At 36.5% G+C, this 18,132-nt stretch overlaps 1 protein-coding gene across 1 annotated transcript; it reads right to left on the bottom strand.

Moving 5' to 3' along the window:
* Positions 1–7,298: 7,298 nt before the first annotated feature.
* LOC146158124 (tyrosine 3-monooxygenase-like) lies at positions 7,299–17,423 on the bottom strand. Its single transcript, XM_083384738.1, has 9 exons — positions 17,343–17,423; positions 16,301–16,472; positions 14,529–14,661; positions 12,148–12,341; positions 10,703–10,838; positions 9,395–9,521; positions 9,034–9,129; positions 8,435–8,568; positions 7,299–7,595 (listed from the first exon to the last, which is right to left on the bottom strand). The coding sequence occupies exons 1-9, from the start codon at positions 17,409–17,411 to the stop codon at positions 7,490–7,492; spliced, it is 1,167 nt and encodes a 388-aa protein (XP_083240864.1). The 5' UTR covers positions 17,412–17,423; the 3' UTR covers positions 7,299–7,489.
* Positions 17,424–18,132: the final 709 nt, after the last annotated feature.

The raw sequence follows: 18,132 nt of genomic DNA, 5'->3' as shown, positions 1-18,132 counted from the left end.
AGCCTAGCTTACTCAGGGTTATGTTTTGCGATGCAAACGTTGTCCTGTTATTTTTAAGCGCCCTTGTCTATTTCTACACAGCACCTGATTTCCTATATGCTGTCTTTGCGGTTTACGAACCTACTGTTGTAGCCTTGCTATCAGTGTCAAACCATTTACCGTTTTACGAGGTCTATAAGTCCTTTAGGGAGACTTAATGCTGATTATTACTATAGGCCTTCAAGCGAAATATTGCAGATAAGCATTGGCGACCAAATTCATATTAGTTTTTATAAGCTTCAATTGGACAAATCAACAAACAAAAATAACACCATAAATAAGTTTTAATTTACTCAATATGTATAGGACATTTTTTTATATTGCTTCATTTTTTTTAAATTGTAAAGCAATCTTGCTTAGAGCCAATCTCAATCAATCTAGCCATGTGAACTACTGCAGTCGGCGACCTAACCAAATCAAACAGCCACACAATCTTAACCCATTGGTTGAGAAACACTGGTTAATTGTATTCCTTATGCAATCCGTATATAGTGACTGTTCAGCACGTTTGCAGTTAAGCAGCTGAAGCTATTTGTTGCTATTTTTGCTTCGACTGTGAGCCCTATACGAACGTTTTGACCTTTAGCGGGTATATAAGTCGCGCGTTACAAGTGTAAATCAACATCAAATATAGGTCACCTATGTTTGCGTGCAATGGAATTGATAATTACACCTATACCCAGGGTTGCCATACCGTGCTAATTTCTAAGATTTGTGCTTATTTTTGTGTGCAGTGTCTTAGAAAACACAAATGTGCTTATTTCTAAGAAACGTGCTTATTTTAGAGTTGTGTGCTTAGCTTGTCTTATTTTAGTTTTTAAAAGCGTTCTTTATCAATTTTTTCAACATTGACGGAGGAGTGAGCGACTTTTTATTTATGTACATCGAATAAATGCATTTTTTCGCGCTTAGCACGGTTAAGCTACGTTTTGCGCATACAAAAACAGCTGTTTTTCAAGTTTTTATTTTATAACGTTATTCCTGAAAGCTTGGATTTCACTCCCGGAATCCTGGATCTGACCCTGGTCTTTAGTAACGTGCTTATTTTTTTGGAGTAGCGTGCTTATTTTTTGGTCTGAGCAGATGGTAACCCTGCCTATACCCTTTCTAAAATCATATAGGTTTCAGTTACCACATTCGAAAAAACATAAAATTATGACCGTTCAACAATTAATGAACAAACAACATTAAAATGAGGCAAAATTTGAATGCAAATTAACAATAAATACAATTGGACAGCGTTTTAATGAGACTTAAGTCACTGTTTTCAAATGGCTTGACTTGACTTAGGTCGTTTAGACAAAATGACTTGACTTGACTTAATTCTTTTGGACAATTGACTTGACTAAACATAAGAATACAAATGACTTGGGCTAAAATGAAGTGTCTTTATTAAATATTTTTTATAAATTTGGGTTATTTATCCTAATTGCAGATAAAACAATTTGATTGCTGTATATTGCGTTTTTAGTATTTTTTAGTTGAGGCATTGCTTATAATCGGACGAGTTAAATAATTTTAACAGCTTAACGTGTAATTTTTACTAATTTTAACAGCTTAACGTGTAATTTTTACTAATTTTAACAGCTTAACGTGTAATTTTTACTAATTTTAACAGCTTAACGTGTAATTTTTACTAATTTTAACAGCTTAACGTGTAATTTTTACTAATTTTAACAGCTTAACGTGTAATTTTTACTAATTTTAACAGCTTAACGTGTAATTTTTACTAATTTTAACAGCTTAACGTGTAATTTTTATGACCAGGACTTGGCCTGGAATTGACTTTCTCTAGTTAAGACTTGACTGGGACTTGACCTGTTATTTATCCAAAAAAGCTTGACTTGGGCTCAAGTTATTATACAAATGAATTGACTGGGACTTGAGTCGTATCAAAATGACTTGTTTACAGCACTGCAATTGGAAGATTCATACTACTTTTTGCCATGTATTCAGTATTTAAACAAAGATAGCCCAAAATGGCCAAATTACCTCTTTGTCGACAAACTAAGCACACGCCAAAACCACTGGTATACGTCAAAGGGTTCAGTATTCACTAAAAAAGTAGAAGGCCTCAACTGCCTAATTAGACTAACCTGATATGAACCACGCCTTCTAAGTCTTTAGGTTTAGGCTCTTATTAAAGCAGATAGCTTTAACACCTGGCAATTATTGACGACCGTAACATTTCTTGGGAATTAACAGCCAAATTACACTCATAATCTGCATAACCAGTAACTTTTAGGCTTTAGGCCTGTTATTTGGCATCTTAGCAAACTTTATTTATAGTGTAGGCCTAACATGTTCTGTCATCTAGGTCCGAAATGCTATCAAAATAATTACTTCGTTTCAATATATCTGCTACAAAAAAACAAGCGTTTATTGCGGCGAATGTCAGTTCATCTGAGCCTAAACAGTTTTAACAACCTTTTACGGGGTTCAGTTGACACGGCTGTTTAAATTTCCTGCAATGACGGGAATGATGTATCCCGAATAATTCAGGGAAACGTCGGTTTAATAACTCAAACAGAACTCATGCAAACAGCTCTAGCTTTCAGAAATTTGCTGAATGTAGTTTTACTCAAGGACAGTAAGTAACAATGATTACTGGAAAAAGCTGCAAAACACTGTATTGTTTAAATTGTTGAATCACAATCCTAGAATAATCACTTAAATGGGTTATTACTTTATCACTAATCTGGGCTAAATGTTACAACTTCCAGTACAATTTAAAAAGTAAACAATCAGTACATTTAATTAACAATAATAAAAGTCGTCCTTAGTAATTCTGAAATATGAGCATTTTTACTTACATTCCTACTGTTTAATAAAGTTATAATATTAAAATAAATGTTTTAGTCGGACATGAGTGTATTTGTGTGTAGTTTAAAAACTTTAAAAAATCTTATAGATTTTAGCCTCAGTATAAGCAGTTACAGCAAAGCGCCGATGAAAATTCGAATTTGGCGACACAAAGTGTTCAAACGTCAAACTTGACACAAATATCATATCAATTTAACGTAACCGATAAATCCATTGTAGCCTATTTTTTTTAGATGAATCTGAGCTTTTGTCCTAAACCAGTGCTCCGCAACCGGTGTGCCGCGAGACCATGCCAGGTGTACCGCGACGTTGCAGGAGGTTTTTATAGCTACGTTTTTAATGGTGCTTTTTACAATAGAATTAACACAAAAACGGTGCATCAAGGCAGGCATTTTGACCTTATGCAATAATCCAGATGCAACTTTCCTTCACAGTTAAAACTTTTTTAAAACTATGATACGTTCAATGGCCGGAAAGCAAATTTCAAAACATTTTTTAGCATAAACATACAGCAGGAGTATAAATATGTTGTTTTCGAACTTTACACAAAGTGCTAAAGGGAGATTATCCACACGCTCGAACCAGTGAAATATCAGTGTAAATGTATTATTTGCATTTTGTGATTGTTTAAATCAGGTGTGACGAACACGTGACCCGCTTCTACTCTTTGCGATATCAAAAGCTGGTAAAAAAAAGCTGACGCGTATATCATGCAGGAGTCGCAGCAACTGTCAGGGTTTCCAGTTAGGATTTTTTAAAGCCAAATTTAAAAATTTAGGCTTTTTGAACCTCTTTTAACAAAAATCCAAATGAAATTTGGCTTAGGCTTTTTTGTTTTATTTAAAAATGTGATGAGTGTTATGTTAAGAAGGGATCAAACTAACATAAAAAAAGAAAGACAAAAATTGCCAAAAAACTTTACAAAAAGAAAAACAATTTCCAAGAAAATTTTACAACAAGGAACAAAAAATTGAGTAAAATTGCCTCAAAAAGAGAAATTCAATGTACAAGCATGACTATTTGTTTCATTTTTTTATTATTTTAAGGAAAAGCACAGGCTTGTTAGAGTTTGTAGTAGATTTGGCTTTTGTTTAGGTAAGTTTGGCTTTTTTTAATTTTTGCCATATGGCATCCCTGGAAACTGTAGTGTAAATCCACACAGTAAGCATCAATTCAGGATTCAACTGTTTATTCATTGTTGGGTTATAAAATAAACTAATAATAATTTAACACCATGAGCCTGTTGCTGCTTCAGTACAATGCAGTAGTAACTGGTTGAGTGTAAGCGTAGCTTGCCTTTGCTTAAAACAGATTTTATAGTGTCAGTAAAAAGTTGTGGCCCGCTTAGTCAGCGGTAACTGACAAAGTGGCCCGCGACAGCAAACATGTTCGTCACCCCTTGTTTAAATTAATATGGCCTGCCGTTCTAAGAAATAAATTAGGCAAACAAGTAAAAAAGAACAATTTTCAGGTTATTTTTAAAATATTCTATTAAAAACCCTAAACATTCTCTGACTCAGTATTGCAACGGGGTGCAATTCACATGCCTTGGGCTGGAACCACACAATAAGGCCTACAAAGCAACAATATCCAAAGCAGGACAGTTAACAATAACATTAGGCCTAGGCCCAGCGACATAATAAAGTCAATATTTTTTCTAAAAAATATTCGAACCTGTCGGAATAAGTCCCCTAAGTTTATGGGAATAAGGCCTTGGGAGTGGGGTTTAAGGTTAGGTAAAGAGTTGTTTGGGCTTCTTTCTGGCCATTTAGGAATTTGTTTAGGACTGTATTTGCGATTTTTTCCTATTTAGACGCTACTACGACTACTAGTACTAGTCCTATTTTGGCCTTATTCCGAACTTTGTTTATTCCGAAGTTGATGTTGTTCTAATTTCGGTTTTATGGCTGCACTTCCTTTGGCCGTCTTATAAGATATTTTAGTAAAACCGTAAAACCGCAAAATTAGTAGATAAAAGAATGTAAAACGTCACATTTTCGGCGCCTTAAACTATAAATCGGTCCTTCTTTCTGGGCAGCTTAGAATATTCACTTTTGTTGTCTTGTGTCGATCGTCATATATTACGTAGGTGTGCCGCCGAATATTTTTAGCCATTCTTGGTGTGCCGCAGATGAAAAACGGTTGCGGAGCACTGTCCTAAACCTTAACTGTCCATGTGCCGTACAAAACAGGAAGCAATTTAGGATTGATTGAAGCTGTCATTTAATAGCATGCATAATATATAGCGGAATGACGTTTGATATAGCGGAATGACGTTTGTAAACGCATTTAAACACGATTGTTTAAGCTGTCCCCACAGTCATATCTGTTGATCCAATTTTGCGATATGCTGTCCAAAATGTCGCCCGGTTTTACACGCAACCATTTCCCACTGTTACGTGCTTAATTAGCACTAAGAATTACTAGTAAAGTCGTAACACCCACCAAATAAATGGCAAGGCCTGGCCATTTTAAATGTAACCTTGCTTTTATAAAGACAAGCAGTAAAACTAAAACAGGTTTTATACTTAGCCTACCGAATACTTTTTTTATGCTTCTGCTATCTTAATAACTGAACCTTGTCCGTAAGTCTAACGATTTCCTGTGTGATGTCATCTCTTAAAATTTCTTTATATTATGTCACCGGGCGCCAAGCTACAGGGGCGCCAAAATGAGGCTTTTAAATGCCAAAACAAGAATGCTTCTTCTTTAACTGCAATGTTTTTTTAAAATTGTAATTGTTTTTCCGTATAAAGAAAGGGACATTATGTCAATGTAATAGAAAATGTGCTTAAATATGGAGGAGGGGCGCCAATTTTATAGTTTGTCCCCGGGCTCAAAAAAACCTGGCTACGCCTCTGCCGACGACATAGGCCTTTTTCAAACCAGGATTATAAGTTTTGCTGAATTTTTTTTTATTAATATTGGCCGGCTGCTACAGTTTACAACAAGGTTATCAAATTGTGCATTATAGCCTTACTTATAACCGGGCGCGTATAACCTGCGGCCCGCAAAGCAAATGTATTTAGGTGGTCCGCAAAAGTCTAGGTTTTGACCCATGGCATGAATACCATTACTAGTAGTTGTGTATGACAAATTTAAACACATCGCCCATTCAATTTAACCGCATTTTTTTAGTTTTTTAAAGCTGTTTTTGTACAGATAGGCTTTAGGTAGAAATATTTTATTTTTTAATAGATAAATGTAATGTGTACAAAGGTTATCAAATATTACATTCTGTAAAAATATACTTTCTTGCCTTAGGTATAATAATAGAATGTAAATGTTAAGGGGCGGGCGCGATGGGAAGTGGTTAGCGCCACTGACTAGCAATCCTCAGATCCGGGGCTCAACTCCCGGCTGAGCACTTTCCGAGCGTTGCTTGTGGGCTGAGCACCTGAAAACCGTAGCCCGAAGATCAAGCAGAGAGCTCAAGTTCGCGATCAAGTTAATAATCTCTGCAACAGCGCGTCTACGAGCTGAGCTGGCGGCCGTGGAAGGAGAACAACATCTCTCACTACTTTACAGACTTGTATACATGCTAGTGCAATATATGGTGATGCGTGCATTGTATTGTGATGTATATGTAACGCGCACTCGAATATGTATGTATGTAATGTTAAGGTTATAAGCGAATTGTATACAATAGTGTTTCTCAAACAAACTCTTTCGATTAAAACAACACCAGGACAACTAGCATATTGCATTTATCAAGTAAGGCATCACGTTGTACTGTAGGCTACGTAAATATTAGGGCTACCATGTGTACTTTAAAAAATCATAAATGGTCGTCCAAAGACACTAAAAAGTGATCAAAAATCCTTGTTGTTACACTTTACGTTTTGCACTCATTGGCGCCAAGTTAAAAAGGATTTTTTTTATGATTGGCAAGTTGAAATGATTTTAAAGCAATTCGAAACATTTTAAAGCAGGGAAAAATTATTTTTAGGCAAGTTAATTGATTTTTCGGCGACAGTAAAAGGCTTAGTATATACTAGGAATGTCCGATACTTTAGATTCAAATCCGATAGCCGATACTTAAATTGACGTCATTACCATGCTTTATCAAATGAAATAGATTAAATTAAAAAATTCAAAGACATTTTTTTCAGGTTTCTTCGACGTTAGGTATTTTACTTCCCATCACATGTGTTAACCTATAATCATTTTTAATGAATTAAACTTTAAAGGTAGAGATTGCTGCACTGGATGACAAATTATTAAAATTCCTAAATTAATTTGGTATCACGTAATAAGAATATCAACGCCCATACAGAAGTAGATATCATTTTAAACGTTTCGAATAACTCTTTATTCATTTTCAACAGATGTAGATGTTGAATATGAAGAGAGTTATTCGCAACGTAAAAAATGCAACCTACTTCTGTATGGGTTTTGATATTCTTATTACGTCTTACTACAACCTCCAACCATTATGCTCCAAAATTTTGTGTCAGATCGGCGCCAATACCTAGTATCGGACGAGTGCCGATAATGCAACATGGGTATCGGATCTCATACAATGTCATCGGACATCCCTAGTATAGTGTATATATAGATATATATTGCATTGAATGAAAGTTGCCATCGCGACAAAATAGAAGAGAAAGAGCAACACTAAAGCCATTCACAAATCGTCGGTGGAGCCAAGATTCATAGAAACCTCTATTTTTTCGGTTTCCTTGTCATAAGAAACTTTGAAGGCACGCTGCATACAGTTCGCCGAGTAATACCTGGATTTAATAAAAAAGAGTTTGGTGATTCAAAGAAATAGACATTATCGCCATGCCAATAAACATCATCAGGTGGAAAAATTCAATGAAACATTCACACAAATGTGTGTTAATAACTGAGATCTGGCCCTTCAAAGCGTTTTGACCAACGATTACAGCTTACGTATAATTAGTTCACAGAAAGCCATCGCAGACTCGCCGTATCTCTTGATCTATGATGCAAGCAGAGCAGACTAGAAAAACAACTAGCCTGTTGTGAGGTTCGAACTCACGACCTTCGGTTAAGCCAGGACCGTCGCTCTACCAACTGAGCTATGCAAGCTCCGAGAGGAGCGAGTCGAGAAACAACCATACGCCAATGCTTGCTTGATCTGTACTTACATCATATATCAACAGATTCGGTGAGTCTGCGGTGTACCAGGTAGAATAAAATGTTGAATATCTAGACTAAAGTGGACTTTTATGTCGTAATTAAAGCCAATAACTGGATTTTTTGCCTGTTTTAACTGGATATAGATGCAAAAAATTTCACTCTATGCGCAAATCTGAATTTGCCGTTTTAGAAATTAAACGATAAAATTGCGTTTTTTTTTGCTTTGCGCGTAGCGATAACATCTTTGTAACATAGCTTTTGATAACTCTCTGACATCATGTTTTGACCTAACTTTGGGACGTCATATCTGACATTTTTCCATTGCCTTCCCAAAAGAAAATTCTGCAAACTTGCTTGCTCGTGGTACACATATTTGGCTCACTTGTTTGTTCTGCATCCACACATTTGGTCAGTATGGGCCTAAAACGTTACACATCCCTTCATATTAACCAACTACTGCACTTACCTGACTTGTTTCAATGCGTCTCGAAAACTATCAGCAACGTAGTAGAGGGGTTGATACTCAAGGTCTTGGTATTGCTGGGAGCATGTGCTGTTTATGTCAAAGTCCCTGAGTTCGGGAACATCCGACAAAGCGTGCTAATACGACAAAAAACATATACATTTACGTATGCTTTTTATTTAGTATATATTTAGATGTATTTTCAATTAAAATATCAAAGCAATAATATTCGATAAAATCAACATTTCGCAATTTACAGACGTTTCAGCAATACCTCATGCCATCACAGCAAATCAAATTGTGGCAAAAAACTGTTTTAGCATATTTGTTGATAATTTTACAAGAACGACATAAAAAAATATCCATGGCGATAAAACCGGTAAAAAGTTACGTTGAAGTAAAATAACCGCCTTTAAAGTTATTGGGTTTAAAAGCACGAACTTTTTTGTCAAACTCCTGTCTTGTTTGGTTTTTGGAAATTTACTAAAATCCTGAATTTCGTCGGAGTCTAATCACAGGTCAATTGAGAAGCTCTAGAAGCGGAGTTTTTGCCATTTAAACTAATAGGTATGCAAAAGGCAACAGTCAACTATTGTTTTTACCTGAAATTCGCCAAAGGACGAAATAAGTGCTGCTCCGTACACTTTTATTTCCTTGTCTTCCCGACATAATCCGAATTCAACGGTGTACCAGTAAAGCTGAATTAAACGTAGAAACTATTAGATTTGTCATCAAAGCATCACAATTAGGAATCAGCAGTGGTTCGGTACAATAAAACCTTTTCTAGGGTCCGATTTAAGCCAAATTTAGTTTTCCTTTCTTCCTTATCATCTTCACTTGTAGCAAACTTAGGGAATTGGTGGAAAATTACATTTTAAGTGCACGTTATTCAGACTTGAATCCACCTAAGTAAATCCTATCAAATTTCGTTTTCTTTCCACTTCTCAACAGCGATCAACTTACGGTGGAAAGCTTCTCAATGTCCTCATCACTTGCTCCCAGGGAAGCTAGTCCAACTTCCTGCGAAAAATCTGCGAAGATAGGATCCAGGAACATCGGCACGTGACCTAGTAGCTCGTGGCAACAGTCGCTGTGGTAACAAAAGAAGTCGTCACCGACTGTAAACTAATTTAAACGACCATTGAACTTCGTTTATGGCCAAGCGGGGCACGAAAATATTAGTGATCTTTACCAGCGGTTCCCAAACTTTTCTAACAATTTGCCTGGTGAACCGGTTGCATTTAATTTGATATTTCGCGGCCCCATGAAATTTCAAGGGGCAGTTAACCATGTTACTTGTGGTGCACTAGTGAAGTCATAATTATTTCTATTGTATCAACTTTCTAACTAGTGCGAACAATTCGCTGGTAGGGACAGGCTAATAGATTATTTAGGATTGAATAATAAAGCATAACTAAAGACACTAATGATGAAAGATAATATCTTTATAGACTAATGTTTCAAAACATTCGCTAAAGCTTAATGTTGAAAAACCTAAAGACTAATATCTCCACTGCTGCACGGACCCAAGTTTGAGAACCGCTGATCTATCCTAAGGCAGGGGTGGGCATTTCTTTTCTTTAGCTGGCAGCAAAAAGGCATGAATTTTGTGGCGGGCAGGGTCAAAAATAGGATTTCAACACAGAATATGACGTCATAATGTGAGCTATAAAACAATCTATATTAGGAAACGTGTTATTACGTTATATGGGAGCTGCCACAAATATGAAACTGAAGTTGAATTTGAAATATGGCGAAAAAAATTGCGGCTATTTGTTTTAAAATTCAATCTTTAATTCAAATTTAAAGGTGAACGTGACGCATAAAGCGCAGAGAACATATATGCGCATTTATATAAGTGCATTTATTATCAAGTTGTCGGGGTCGCTGGTCCAACAGCTAAAAAGTTGCATAGAAACACGTAGAAAGTTAGACACAAAAAGTGGACAAGGTGAACGTTTCTTCACAGAATCAAAACCGATAAAAAGAAAGTGTTTTAAGGAAAATAAGAGGCGGGCCGACAAATTTCCTTGGCGGGCCGTACTTTGCCCAGGTCTGACCTAAGGGGTCATCTACGTTTTTTGACCGGGTAACTTTAAGAAACAAGTTTGTTGTTCTGCTAGTTTTTTTAACATTAGGTTTGTTGGGCGTTGGTCTAGATGTCACTCATAGCTTAACAATATTACGCACACACACACACATGTATATCAAACATACATCAATACGAAACAAACATACATCAATACGAATACATGTATTTCATTCACTTACGGTTCGGGGGTATGCGCCGGCGAGGCGTGATGACGTACGTACTGGGTACACTGGAACGTCCTGAAGGCCAGACTGGCCAGAAAGTTGCGCGCCGAAATGAGACCACCTACCGGCCGCAGTTGGAAGCCCGTTCGGCCTGGATGAAAAAGCTCGCTAGAAATTTTGTCGTGTTAAAATACGCTTTGGACGATTTAGTGGCATTTTTTGTAGTGTTTTTGTATTAAACTTGACCCACTCACACCTAAACACTAACCAACACCCTGACCCAAATATTGTGCGTTGCTTTAAAAATTGTTTCAACGCTGTGGCAGGATTCTAGATCAGCGCCCTTAAGTCAAGTCAAGTCATTTTGAAACAAGTTAAGTTAAAGTTAAGCCATTTTAAAACAACTTAAGTCCAAGTCAAGTCATTTTAAAACAAGTTAAGTTAAAGTCAAGTCATTTTAAAACAACTAAAGTCCAAGTCAAGTCATTTCAAAACAAGTTAAGTTAAAGTCAAGTCATTTTAAAACAACTAAAGTCCAAGTCAAGTCATTTCAAAACAAGTTAAGTTAAAGTCAAGTCATTTTAAAACAACTAAAGTCCAAGTCAAGTCATTTCAAAACAAGTTAATTTAAAGTCAAGTCATTTTAAAACAACTAAAGTCCAAGTCAAGTCATTTCAAAACAAGTTAAGTTAAAGTCAAGTCATTTTTAAACAAATAAAGTCCAAGTCAAGTCATTTCAAAACAAGTTAATTTAAAGTCAAGCCATTTTAAAACAACTAAAGTCCAAGTCAAGTCATTTTAAAACAAGTTAAGTTAAAGTCAAGTCATTTTAAAACAACTAAAGTCCAAGTCAAGTCATTTCAAAACAAGTTAAGTTAAAGTCAAGTCATTTTAAAACAACTAAAGTCCAAGTCAAGTCATTTCAAAACAAGTTAAGTTAAAGTCAAGTCATTTTAAAACAACTAAAGTCCAAGTCAAGTCATTTCAAAACAAGTTAATTTAAAGTCAAGTCATTTTAAAACAACTAAAGTCCAAGTCAAGTCATTTCAAAACAAGTTAAGTTAAAGTCAAGCCATTTTAAAACAACTAAAGTCCAAGTCAAGTCATTTTAAAACAAGTTAAGTTAAAGTCAAGTCATTTTAAAACAACTAAAGTCCAAGTCAAGTCATTTTAAAACAAGTAAAGTCCAAGTCAAGTCATTTTGAAGCAAGTTAATTTAAAGTCAAGCCATTTTAAAACAACTAAAGTCCAAGTCAAGTCATTTTGAAACAACTAAAGTCCAAGTCAAGCCATTTTAAAACAATAAAGTCCAAGTCAAGCCATTTTAAAACAAGTTAAGCGCAAGTCGAGTTATTTGGAAAACAACTTAAATCCTTAACGGCATTAGTCTGACTTAAGTCATTACAACAATGCGAAGCACTATATTGTGCGAAAAGCTTGTTTTTTGAGCATTTTTATACCTTTTAAAAAGTTCGATATGGTTTCCAGCTGTGGGATAGATTCCGACGAATAGCCGCAATATTTTTCCAGCAGCTCGAAACCATGCAGGTATTCGACGCAAAATCCGTGGTGGTTTTTCTTTGCCATCTTGTAGATGGTCCTCCAAGTATTTACTTCGCTTTCCGTGTACTGTACGGCGGGGAAGGCGTCGCCGCTGAACAAGACAGAAACGTGAATGATAAGAAAAAAAAAATAATAATAATAATAATTTTGCTTTGCCGCTTTCTTATGTTTCAGATCTTTTTTGTTAAATTCTTGTCGTGTTAGTATTGGTCGGCTGTAAGATTGGATCCTGTAAAATGGGGTGCAAGAATGGAAATGAACATCCAAGCTTGGACGTTTATGGCTTGTAAGTCGTCACTGAACCTAATTAAGCGAGAGGGGTGAGATACGAGCAAGATTGTCGCTGCGAATTCTTCGTTCAACGCTTGGTAACGCTTGGTTTATTTAAAACGCGTCCCAACCAACCAACGCAAGTTTTGGAAGAAAGAGAGAGCTGAAACGTGATTCTTCAAAATGACTGGGAACAAATACACGACGCGCTGTCTCGCCGTCCCTGGAACCTGAAACTATTCAACGGTGGCCGTTTTTAGCTTAAAGGGTTTTTGCCAGGGGTGTCCAACTCAAACATACCGAAGTGCCAATTTTTATCTTAGAACTTCTTTCCGTGCCAAAGTTTAGCAACCATTTGTTTTTGTTCTAATATTAAAAGCTCTTTTCATACAAAAAATAAAACAGTATTTTATAATATCAGAAATAATTGTTTGTTGTCATATAATTGCTGGGATTGTTTTGTATTGTCAATAAACAATGACAATTGGCTGTATAACAAATTTAGCTTTTTTGATAATTGGCTGTATTTTGGGGGCTTGCGTGCCACTTTTTATTAGGTCGCGTGCCACATTTGGCACACGTGCCTTATGTCGGACACCCCTGGTTTATGCCGTTAGAAACGCTACTGTTTAAAGTTCGCTCAACTGCTACACTATATTTAGTACCGTTTTATTAGTTAACAAATTTTGTCCGGACAATGCATGGGTAATTTAAAATGGTAGTTTTCTGTTCATTTGGAGCATTGTGAAAACAATTCGAGGTGGATAATTAAAAAAAAACTTGTTGAAACGGAAATTCGTATTCCTAGCCTAAAAAGTCACTTAGGGCTTTGATATGATCGATATATTTACCTAAATTAGTAAAATACAATACCTCGTCGAAAAATAATATTTCAAAATAAGGAAATGGTAAAAATCTTGCCCACGCTTAGAAGGTTCCATTGTAAGCTTGTCAAGGGAACTTATAAAACATTTAAAAATGTCGACCTTCATTTACTGGGTTTACGCTTTTTTCAATTCGGTAACGCCCTGGATCCCGAGGTTGGTGGTCATCAAGCTTATGTCTCAACCCAAGAGAACAATAGTAAAGACAGCATACTATAAACGCGTCCCACCAACCAACGCAAGTTTTGGACAAAGAAAGAGCTGAAACGTGATTCTTCACAATGACTGGGAACACATATACGGCGCGCTGTCTCGTCGTCCCTGGAACCTGAAACTATTCAACGGTGGCCGTTTTTAGCTTAAAGGGTTTTTGCAGTTAGAAACGCAAACGTCTTTATCTTGGATGAAGCCTCTCGTAATAAAGTAACTTCGCTATGATATTTTTTACGATCTTGACTTTCGCAAAAAATCTCAAACAATTTTTTTTGCGTGTAAAAAATTGCACACAAGCGCCAGGGCTGCGGAGTCGGTTAAAAACAACCTTTTCAATGTTTTAAGTTTTTTTTTCAATGTTACTTTTCAATGTTTTATGAAGTTCAAGGCGAACTTTAAGACCTAAATGTCTGGAAAGCGTATGAAACGTTTACCAGCAGTAATTTATTTGTGAGTGCTGTTTGCCCTTGTTTGAAATTAAGGGGTGGTCAATGGGTGCGGTAAGAGCAGGGGTTCTTAAACTGGGGTCCATGGACCCCTTGGGGGTCCGTGAACTAGCTTTAGGGGCTACATGGAGGCCTAATTGAAGAATTAGTGTATACTTCAAGTAATTAATTTTTAAACGAAAACAATTTAACTAAAAATTAAACGGTATTGCAATGAATGTATAGTTAGACTTCATTTAACTGTCACATTTTTAGGACCGAAATAACAGAGTCATGAAGTCTATTTGTATTGTTACGTCAATTCATGACGTCATTTTAGAGCATTTCTTGTCTACCGGGGTCCTTGCAAAGCAAAAAAAAATTGAGGGGTCAGCGGTAAAAAAAGTTTAATAACCCCTGGGTTAGAGTTAAGTTGGAAGTGTTTGGATAAATTAAGAAGGTTGGTTTATTCTTGTTGCCACTTACTGCCTGTAGTTGATGCCGAGTTTTCCGATCTCCTTTCGTCGCTTGATGTACTCATGATCATTTGAACTCGGGTGAGTTTCTTCCACGCCCACGCACTTGTCCAAGTCGCTCAACGTACGCGGGAACCAAGGCACTGGGAGGACACGCGTAAAAAAGGAAATATTTAATAACTGAAGATGTTAAAGATACAACAGTACGAGCTGTGTTTTCAGTAAAAAAAATATTTTAAATTCCAAACGCCAAAACAGCTGTACGGACCAACGTTTTATACTCTTTTGATCTTTACAGTTCCGTATGTTGACAAGAAACTTCTTTTACAATTACAGTTTTTTCGAAAATTTTGACAAATAAACAGTGGACGTGTTCACTTTCGACTAAGAAACCTGGCTCGCAGTTTTAAGAACCGTTACTTTTGCTGGTATGATAATGGTGTGGGTTTTTTAGCTACAGATGGTCCGTTTGGATTACTGCAGATCTCCCCTTCAATGTGAAGGTGGTTGTACTAAAAGAATGAGGCAAGCATTGGCGTATGGTTGTTTCTCGACTCGCTCCTTTCTGAACATGTGTAGCCTAGTTAGTAGAGCGACGATCCCGGTATTACTGAGTTCGAACCTTACTACAGACTATAGTTGTTTTTGCTAGCCTGTCTTGCTTGCATATTTGATCGACATATTCGGCTTTGGTATTTTTTTCCATTAGTGTTTTATTTTATTGGTTTTTCTTGCTTATTGTGGTGTGACGCTGTGGGTTTTTATCTGTAGAGTAGTTTTGTATTTTATGTTTGTCCTTTCAAACCGCCGATTAAAACGTATGACGTGCTGAGAATATAAAACCCATACAGAAGTATATTATTTTTAACGTTTCGAATAAACCCTTATTCATTTTTAACAACTTCCGTATGTGCTTTGATGTTGTTACTGCGTCTTACTACAGCCTCTAGTCCAGGGGTTCTTAAACTGCGATCCGTGGACCCCTTGGGGGTGCGTGAACTCGTTTCAGGGGGTCCATGAAAGCCTAATTGAAAGATAACTGTATATTTAAGAAAAAATCAAATTTTCAAAGAAAAAGTTTAATAAAATTAAAATATTTTTTCACTGAATGTATTTAGACTCCACTTCACTTTCACATTTTTTGGAGCGGCTGATCTACTAAGTTAATTTGTATTGTGACGCAAATTTACAACGTCATCTCTAAAAACATTTTCAGATAAACCATGCTACCGACTTCCGTATGGGCTTTGATATTGCGCAACGGTCCCTCAACAACTTTTTAAATTGCTCACGGTCCCTTAAAAATACACACAAAATAACATTTGTTTTTAATGGTATAAATGGGACGGGTAAACTTGCTTATTTGCTATCAGCTCGGCTATGTTAACCTCTAAGGAATCACTTTTTTTGTGTGAAGCAATCACGAACAGTTTTAAAACCGTGACCGTACAGCTCACAGTGACAGCGCAGCAAGCTGCAAAAACGTAACTTTCATTAGCACAATGCAATACTATTACGTCACAATGGACAATACGCAAAAGCGTACAATAACGTGATATTGAACGCAAAGCGTACAATAACGTGAATGAACAACTAATCAGCTTGCTGTGAAAGCGCAAGTTTCCTAAATATTTTTGCACAAGAGGTTTTCTTCTTCAGGAGCGTCGTTTTGATTTTTTGTTGGGTGCTTCGCGGTCTCAGAAAATTGTCTCGCGGACCCCGTTTGAGAACCACTGCTCTAGACATTATGCTCATAAACGTGATCAAACGTGTTATTCGTACCGGCGCAGTGACGATGCGACAGAATCCGAGGCGGAAAGCTGGACTTTGAACCCTGTTTGATCGCTCCCAGCACGTTTTCGCTGTAGCCAAGACAGCAGACTAGCAATCCACCAAACTCAACCTCGCTTCGTTGCTTCCGTTCCTCGCTGTACAGGATGATGACGTTGGGGTCCTTTAAACAAAACAACACTAGGTTTAGTAACAGTAGCAATGTCCGATACATTGTGTTCTGTTCCGACACCCGATGTTTTTAACAAAGTTAGGAGTATAGTTCTTGTTAATTTTCGATTCCCGGTATATTTTCTTAACTTATTTTATTCCAATACTGATATATAATAAGAATATCAAAGCCCATACAGAAGTAGGTATCATTTTGAACGTTTCGAATAACTCTTTATTCATTTTCAACATAGAGAGAAGTCACAGATGGTAAGTGTATATATACCGCTAAGGCAGACGTCGTCTTTTGATTAAGGAAACGGTAGAAATAACACGGCACAACCCGGAAATTAACGCAGACCAAGCTTCTATACCACTCTATCTTTTTAACATCTGATCACGTGGATGGCCTTATCTGCTATCGGCGACCAACCTTCTAATCGCCGCACACCCGGTTTAGATAGTCTATCTCTCCACGTTTTCTTCTTTCTGACGTCTGCCTTAGCGGTATATATACACTTACCATCTGTGACTTCTCTCTATGTTGAAAATGAATAAAGATTTATTCGAAACGTTCAAAATGATACCTACTTCTGTATAGGCTTTGATATTCTTATTACGTGATAGATAATATTTTTAACAAAATTAGGACTTTTACTGTCTGGTACTTTATTCCGATAACGATAGCCGATTGTTAACAAAATTAGGATTTTTGATACTTCTTATTATATTTCGATACCATTAGGAATTTCGATAGATTGTAGTTTATAGCGATAATTTTTCTCCTTAATATAATGATCGTCAAATAAATCTTATCGCTGGCGACATACCTTCAATCAGGTGTAGTTGTATTTTTCTTAAAAACAAATTAATTTTCACGAACCTTTAAAAAGTCGTCAGCAGCTTGCTTTTCTTTCATGTTCGTCGAGCTTCGAAAGAAAAGATGAAACATTTCGAGATGGTCGCTTCCCATATCTGCAACATAACAAAGTTCAAACAACCTTTAAAGCTGCCGGGACGATTTTTTAAGCTGTCGGAACGGCATCTTACATCATATTGCCGGCTACTAGGCGTATTTTTAGATTGTTTAGTTTAGTCCATATCAGATGGTTTAAACCAAGAGGGGAGCAAGGGAGACCAGAGCTGTTTGTTCTGCCTTGGACGAGAGACAGAGCGGTATCTCCCAAGAACGAAGTTACAGAAGCATATCAGCAGACATGGGACTATACGGGAATATCGTTTGAAAGATAAAGTCACCGCAATGCATAGGTACAGAATCACAACAACGCTATTATAAACTAAAATAACCAGATAAATAAAACTGTCCGTTACAAATCTATTGCCTGTTGTCCTATGTGAGCAATCAACCTTAGTCATTTAATCGTAAAAAATGTATTGCCTCAAATCAAATGAATCGTTTCGCTGCCTCGCTTGAAAAGGTTTAAAAGCAGGTGCTCTTATCTTTGCCCTTGCCTGTTTTATTTGTACAAAACAAGTTTTTTGACTTTCATACAAAGAAATGACTCATATGTCTTGTGTTTTAAGGTTGTATAATGATTCAAAGGGATTTCTCAAACCACCTCTTAAAAACATAGCCTTTTTAAACTACAAATAGAGTTAGTACCAGTGATGAAAGAACGTCGGTAAAATGTTCTTTTTCTAACATGTCATGC

Source organism: Ascidiella aspersa, chromosome 3 (genome assembly GCF_963924565.1).
Source record: "Ascidiella aspersa chromosome 3, kaAscAspe10.2, whole genome shotgun sequence".
Taxonomy (NCBI): domain Eukaryota; kingdom Metazoa; phylum Chordata; class Ascidiacea; order Phlebobranchia; family Ascidiidae; genus Ascidiella; species Ascidiella aspersa.
Note: the sequence above shows the minus strand (reverse complement) of the source record. Positions and strands in the feature narration are given on the sequence as shown.